General features: G+C 30.7%; 1 protein-coding gene across 2 annotated transcripts in view; it reads left to right on the top strand.

Annotated features, from left to right (window-relative positions):
• Window positions 1–8,391, top strand: part of LOC111085736 (MFS-type transporter SLC18B1-like) — a 33,372-nt gene that overhangs the window by 19,742 nt on the left and 5,239 nt on the right. For both annotated transcript variants that reach the window (XM_022385729.1, XM_022385784.1), the window contains exons 6-11: window positions 1,102–1,170; window positions 1,875–1,962; window positions 2,221–2,360; window positions 3,210–3,308; window positions 3,559–3,650; window positions 8,116–8,211. In XM_022385729.1, coding sequence (XP_022241437.1) covers window positions 1,102–1,170; window positions 1,875–1,962; window positions 2,221–2,360; window positions 3,210–3,308; window positions 3,559–3,650; window positions 8,116–8,211 — 584 coding nt within the window. The remainder of the gene's footprint in view (window positions 1–1,101; window positions 1,171–1,874; window positions 1,963–2,220; window positions 2,361–3,209; window positions 3,309–3,558; window positions 3,651–8,115; window positions 8,212–8,391) is intronic.

The following is an 8,391-nucleotide window of genomic DNA, read 5'->3' as shown; positions in this document are numbered from 1 at the left end:
CCCCACCCACTATATTCTCCAGATATGGCACCATCAGATTACCATCTTTTTCGTTCGTTGCAACACCATCTTTATGGGAAAATGTATGCAAATGTAGAAGGTGTTAAAGAAGACATTGACATTTCTTTTTTTGCTTCAAAGCTAAGTTATTTCTATAATCAGAGCATTAACAACCTGATTGTAAGATGGAAAAGCTTCATCGATAAGAATAAGATAAGACTATTTCATTTGATAAATGTTTTGTTTTGATAAATAACTTATGTTTTTTTCATCTAAAAAAAAGCGACATTAATTTCTTGACAACCTAATACATAGAGGGTTAGCATAAGAATATGTTTAATCCATAAAGCCAAAGGTATATAGTGAAACATGCATTATATGCGTGTGTATATGTATATATATTTATAAAGTGAAACAGTAAGTTTGTATGTTAAATTATTCTAGTTTATTTAGAGAGTTAAATATATGTCCTTTTCAGGATGAATAGATGATATATAATAATTATAGAAATAAGTTAACGGTAAGTGTTTTGCATATAAAACATCGGGCTTCGTGGCCCTTGCAATATGTCCCTAGCAATGCACCCTCCTACAACATCCGTTATCAAGAGTCATGAGTGCATGACAACTTCCGCCTATCATACCGGCCTATCATCACGCTCTCTGGTTTCACTTCTTGGTACTATGACGTTACGACCCCTCCTCCTCTCCTCTATTGTCGCCCTATGTTGGCGTGCAATGCATTAGACCAGATAACTACTTATATGTAATTCTGTTAAATAAGCAATCGTATATGTTTCAATAAATTTAAAAACCTCGTTTCTTTAACTTCCTATTTTTTGTTCCAAAGAAATATATATATATATATCCATAATTAATGGGGAGAAACATTGTTATATAAATAAGTAAGTTCGATTGAAAATGAAACAGATAGTTCTTTTTAAGGTATATTTCTGTCATTAGTAATTATGGTTCCCGAAAGAAATATCAAATCATGTATTATATTTGAATTTAAATATACTATGCTAAAAAAAAACTAATTTTATTATAATATAGTCTACATTAAGAATTTAAGGTCAATAAGGCACTTTAAATTTTGAAGGCCTCCCTTGATATGTTCTATGGTTTTGGGGTCACTGTTGGACCTGCTATTGGAGGTGCCCTCTATGAGGTAAATTTTTCATTAGTTTTTTTTATTATGCATATAAAATATTTATGTAAAAAGCAAGTCAAGTTAGCTTATCTCTTAAAAGGGGACTTTATTATATATTACATTTTTAATATTGTTGCTTGTAAGATAAATTTAGAGCCTTAGCCTTTTCTTCTGTTTCAAGATGTGGTTGTGAGTTAAATATAGATTTTTTTTCTCATTATCGACATACATAAATCCAAATTTGTCTTCAATCGATTATCCAAATCAACATGGATAGCATATTGCTTGCCTTCACTTAGTTCATCTCTACTCAATAAGCTTTTAGGCTATCCAAAATACATTTTTTTTTCTACCGATACTAGCATCTAAGCAGTTTGAGATAATAATGACCAATTATTCTTAATAGTTAATTTTATCTGTTCCAATTAATAAAGATATTAAAAATATAAACGATAAAACGTCAAAATATTTTAAAACAGCCTACTTAAAGAAATGATTGGAATATTATTATTCCGAAAATCAAAAATATAATAAAATTATACCTTAGTTTTTTCATGCCATACATACAGAAATAATTAAGATCATATTAAATTTCTTAAAACCAAAGATAACATTATATTTTTGTTAAAAATTATTTAAAAAATATTGCACCTCCATAAACAAATAAACTATTTAATTAAGCTAGACAAAATATTCACATTATTGGTTATCTTGGTTTTCAGGTTGGAGGTTACATGCTACCGTTTTTCTTCATTGGAGGGATTATGTTGTGTTTATTTGCAATTATGGTCTACTTCTTACCGGATACAAGTGAGTTAGCTACACAAATGTTAAGCAACTCATCTTATGTTATTATTTTATGTTTCGAGATCCTAATATATTTTTGTTTGGCTGAGTTAAGTTAAAAATTTGTGTTTTGCAAAATAAACCTATTTTAATAATCTACGCTTAGATCCAATTTTAAGAAAATTGAAATAAGAAATCGTCAGTTTTTAATACATTATTTATCTGCATTACATACAGTTGAACTAGACGTTTTCCTATTTTCCCCCTCTTATTGCTAAACAGAATACGCCGTTCAAGAGAACAAAGATGGACTTTTGAAGATTATTCTCAACCCTTCTTTTATTGTGGCTATGATAAATGTTTTAACAGGCTTCCTTATCGTGGGCTTTAATGAGGCTACCCTGGAACCCCACATTAGACAGGTAGATTACGTTCAGTTATTTGTTTCAGTTTCATAAGTTACCTGGTATCAGAGTGGAGAAATCACACTGGAAATATGGAAAAAACAATCCGTATTAAAAAAAATCAGTTATGACTTACATTACTATCAATTCGATTTAGATTTGTTTTTCTATCGAAATGCTAAATTTGCCTTATTCGTAGCAAGTGGGCGAATTATTTAAACTAATCGTTTACTAAATTGAAAAGAATTGTGTAAGCTTTGTTTAAATTACTTGTATAATTTTTAGTGCAAAGCTATATAATGGACTATTCGCGTTCTGTTTACCACGCGGATCCGAAAGCAGTATTTTGCATTGTAAATCCATAATGTTACGATCCATAATGTTACGACTGGCCCTCCGATAGACTGCTTTAATTATAGCTAATTAAATATCAATAAAAAATACACGTCTGTTTACTTCTGATACCCTCCAACCTCACATTACGTTTTTATTAACAATACTGTTTTTATAGATTTGGTCCTCAGCCAGTTTTGAATATTATTTTAGTTATATATATATATATATATATATATATATTTGGAAGAAAATTTAATCAAAGCCATAAGAAATTTTGAATGTTTTGAAATATATTAAGTTTTTATATATATATCATAACACTTTTTACTGGTTCTTCGAAATCTAAACACCAATATCGAACAATATAACATCAAAGGAAAAATAAAAAATAATATTTTTTATAAATAAATCGATATGAAGAAAAATCGATATTGAAATTAATTCAAGTTCAGTTTCTCAAGAAATCAAATAGTATATAAATGAATGCAAATTATATCCTTATCTGAGATACTGTGTGTTTATTTCGTGTAGTTTAATCTAACTTCGTCTGTTGTGGGACTGATATTTATTGTTTCTGGAGGAATATTTGCTGTTGGTACCCTTGTCTGGGGACACGTTTATGACAAAAATGTGAGTGTATCAAATTCATTAAAATGATTGCTGTTGTATGCACAAACTGTTTTTTCTTAAATTCGCGAATTAGCATATCTAATTTGAAAACTAGCTAGTATATCTGAATAAAAACCCAAGAACATTTTAATTTCTATAATTGTTGATGTTAAATTTCGAACTTACACCGTAATAAAACTTATGTACATAATTTACTTAAATCTCCCCTAACTTAAAACACACCTTCATTGAACTTATGTTGTTTTTTCAGCCTGATTCTTACTTTCCCTTATATATATCCAGCATTGTCTGCATAGCAAGTTTTTTATTTCTTGGACCTGCACCTTTTCTTCCTCTGAAAATGTAAGTTTATTCTCATAATATGCATTATCATTGCCATGTGTCTCCAACCCTCATGTTGTGTTTTATTTACCAAACATAAATCTCTTCGTTTTTCTATGTAGGCCAGAAAATATATTTAGAGACTGAGGTATACCCATAATTGTAATTTCCACTAGTTTGATTTTTCTGTTCAATTACTGGCTCAAACCTGCTCTTCATGCTCGAAATTTCTCAATTTTTTTGTGGCTGTTCACTTTAAATTATTATTTCGCCAAACTAATGATATCTTCTGGGATTAATTGTACCGCATTAGAAAGATGCTTCAAGTTTCTTGCTATCCATGGAAATACTTCTTACATCATTAATCATTCTAACCGAAAATTTAATATCTTATTTTTAAAGCTGACAATAACATTTTATACCTTGTTTTAGTTTTTAAGGTGGAAGGTCCATTTTAAAAATATTTCGTGTTTCAAAAAGAAAACTTAACATATCATTTTAAAATGTCTTCAAAAAGTACAAAAACATAACAACAGAAAATAATTTATTAAATCTGGAGTAGTAAATTTCACTATAAAAATGTAATTTCATTGAAAACAGAAAAACCAAATGTCATCAATACAAAATATAGCCATGGTCCTCAATTATGAACCTTAATAAATGCATCTATTGTAATTATAATGTTATTTAAACACAAACGACATACTGTTTAAGCAGCAACAAAAACTACTTAGTCACTCATAATACCCTGTACTTAGTTAAGTCATATTAAGTCTAAAAACACAAATACATTTAGATATAAATTCCTTCCGAAATTTATATATTATCTCCAAAGTGAGATGAAACGAATGAAAAGTTGGCTATTAATGGAAATTGTCACAAAACATACAGCCTTATTAATATTCATACAGGAACTTTTTGCAGGTCATCAGTTTTGTGTATATCATTAACACCAGTGGCTGAGAATAGCCCCAAACATATACTAACGATCCACTAAAGCTTTACTAATGCAGTTGAGGCTCAAACCACCAGTACCAACAACAACTAGCCATGACATTTCCACAGTGCTTTTCTGTTATGGCCTTTCTCCTCACGGTTTCCATAATTATTTCGTATGCTCTATGTACGCAACAATTGCTTCATCAATGATCAGCTATTCCACTATTCCAAAGCCTTTCATAAGTTGAAGATGCTCTACAAACATAAGTGTTTTTCCAAAAAGGCTTATATGTCAAATCAAGGTATAGCATAATTCTTATAAAATTTATTAAAACTGAAAAAAGTTCATTAAAATGTGAATGTCAAATTAATAAAATATTTGAAATTATATTGAAAAACTTCTTATCATTTTTATTAATTCTTTATCGAACAAACAGTTTATTCGTACTGGTGATTTTTCCTACAATTTAAACCCTCGTCTAGACCCTCTTACATATTTTAGATTTAGTGAAAAAAAGCGTTTTCTTTAACAATGTTTTCTCAATCCAAGTACTTTTCGATCGTTTTGATGACACGATCTTTATACACAGTTTGCCACAAAATATGGTATACATTGATAAGAACGTTTTAAATGACATTGAAAAAGTTTTTATTGTAATTTTCAAAGCATCATGGATAGGCCAAATATGACAAGGGTAAACAATTTTGACCTTAAGATCACATGAGTTACACGCGCTATTAGCCTTATTGTACGGATGGCTGCAGATAAACTGACTTTTCTAGCTTTCTGCCTGTCTTTTCAACAACATAGGCTAGAAGGTTGTTTTGTTAATAATCTGAAAGTACACATACATTATTCATTAATACTGAGTAATGTTTACTAGGTAGGTGAGAATTTATGCCTAACTGCACACAATTTCAAGACATGCTGTATCGCCAAAATAAGACCGCCATCTAGCCGTAGGCTAAGGTATTAGCTAAAGTACGGTGCCTCTGTAGTATTTTTGCCCCTCAGTGGCACAGCGGTATGTCTGCGGACTTACAACGCTAGAAACCGGGTTTCGATACCCGTGGTGGGCAGAGCACAGATAGCCCTTGTGTAGCTTTGTGCATAATTAAAAACAAACAAACAAACAAAAACAAACTGTAGTATTAATCATTATTTTAACATATTATCATATTAATGTCAAGAATTTCAATGAAACATACAATTGTAACCAAGATTACACATCGAGTATATCAGCATTTTAGCTTTTCACAATCGACTTAATATACTATTTTATTCCGTTTTAATGGCTGAATGGTTTTCCTCTTCGTGATTAGCTTAAAGATAGCCTACACCTTTACACAGAACGTTTTTTATTATGTTTATTCGACATCGGTAATGACAGAGAGAATAAATATTATATAAAAAGAGCCAGGATGCCTACCAGTAGCCTAAATCTCTATCCGTTCGACTACTTTTATCCACTTTATTCTTCTGGCTTCGAGTACAATTTCTTTTAAGAACTTGTATGGGAAGATTGCAGAATCTTTTGTGTGTAAGTTGTTGCGTCCAACTACAACGCAATTCAACGTTCTTCTTTTCTTCTTCTTCTTCACCACTGCATAACTTTACATAATATTATTATCTGTCATTTTTCTCGGTATGCTACTCTCAATAACTTACACGTTCGCCACTATTCTACAAGATTAGCAACAGTCTCATAGCATAGCCTAACTTTGTAACATTAGGCCAAATTTACAAAGACGATTCTTTATTGCGACAGTTCTTATAGAACTATGTTTCAAGGTTTGTTTAGAATTAAGCACAAAGCTACACAATGAGCTATCTGTGCTCTGCCCACCACGGGTATCGAAACTCGGTTTTAGCTTTGTAAATTTATTTGTTTGTTTTTTGAATTTCGCGCAAAGCTACTCGAGGGCTATCTGTCTCTAAGGCAACAGCACCCTCCGCCAATGCTTGAACTACCCTTTGTCAACGAATAGTAAACTTGACTATCACATTATAACGCCCCATGCCCGAAAGGGTGAGCATCCTCAGTGATGGTATTCGAGATTTCTAACTACAGGCTATGCGAACTCAATTTATATCTCAATGAGTAATACAAACGCAAATGTAATGTAAATGTTCTGTTTTTCAAAATACTAACTATGGTACCAAACTTGCTTACCTCTACTTTAATTAATTGTCCAGAGTTATACACCTAACCATTAAATTGCGTATATGATAACAACTTGGTTGCGATCCTAAGCTACTTTTCTAACGTTGCACTTAAAGTACAATACGTTAGTCTTATGGTTAATTTAAAGATTTTCAACACTAGAGTGTATAGTTCTATGTTGCTTTTATAAGTTAGCATTAGTAAAATAAAATTAGTTATCATTTGAACTATTCTGTTTTTCATTAAAATATTCTTCGAAAAGTAATCATTTGCAATCTATGTGTTTTGTTATCATTTCAAAAACAAAACTTCTAACACTAATATTATTCACCAACATTTATCATGTTTTTCTTGTTCTCGGTTTCCAATAACATTAACTACTAACACTAATGAAATTCCTTTATTAATATGGAATTACTATATGAGTAAAAGACACTTCAATAATATAGCCCAGTAGAATGGTATTGAACACTAAACATATTTAGGTTGTTCGGTTTTGGACCAATGACGAAATTAGTTGAAGCCTTGTTGGTGTTGAATATAATGATAGGGAATAAAATATGGCGAACAATGTGAATTTCCATTAATAAACTCCGGAAATTATAATTTATTCATTCGTTATGTACTGGCTTAATAAAGAAACGACACAAAAAATGTGAGTTTCTAAAATTATAGTAGTATTCTGGAAAGAAATTGGTATTTCTGAAATGGCGTCTCAGGAATCTGATCTTGAAACAGTTGAACCAACACCAGAAAAGAAAGTAGCTTCATAATTCGGACAAGATACGTTCAATTTTAGAAAATACATGTTACTTAAAAATAAATAACCAGATTAAAATAACTTGTAAAATTATTAATAGTTTTTATAATATATAATGTGTTTGTTTGTAATTAAGCACAAAACTACACAAAGGGCTATCTGTACTCTGCGTTTCTAGCGTTGTAAGTCCGCAGACATGCCGCTGTGCCACGAGGGGGGCTATATAATGTGATTTTAAATTACATTTACCTTACAAAATAAGTTAAGAAAACTACTAGGATTATAAGCAAAAACAAGGTTTTGATATAACATGATATACACTTATCTAATTTTTACCTACATTAATTATTTACAAGTAAATAACTTTTGTGCCTACTTGAAATATTTAACTACTACTAATCATTAATTTTTTATCAAAAGTTCAAAGTTACACCCTGTTTCATCAACGAATCATACATGACCCATAATGAATCTTTTTTCAGCTGAGACTATATATTTATTCGTTATAAATGAAATGTCTGAAAAATGGTCTAGTATAAAATATTATTATCTCTGTGGTGCCATTGTTTACTGGCATTATTTAAGATGTTCATTCTAACAATTGATTGATTAATACTTACAGGACAATCTACTTGGTAATTCTTGCTCAAGTTCTTCTTGGAATTGGAGCGGGAGGAAAAGTAATCATAGGATTCAACCATGCTTTACGAATAACTCTGTAAGATTTATATATGTTCAGCATGTGAAACATATTAGGTCGTCAAGAAATCAATGCCGCGTTTTGGAACACTTTCATTAACCACCCCCAAACAAACGTACATCTCGTATAATAATTATACGAACCGCCTAAACGTCACGTTAGTGTAGCCTATATAATGTGTAAAGTTTAGTATACTCC

The sequence above is a fragment of the Limulus polyphemus genome, unplaced genomic scaffold (genome assembly GCF_000517525.1).
Source record: "Limulus polyphemus unplaced genomic scaffold, Limulus_polyphemus-2.1.2 Scaffold0, whole genome shotgun sequence".
Taxonomy (NCBI): Eukaryota; Metazoa; Arthropoda; class Merostomata; order Xiphosura; family Limulidae; genus Limulus; species Limulus polyphemus.
Note: the sequence above shows the minus strand (reverse complement) of the source record. Positions and strands in the feature narration are given on the sequence as shown.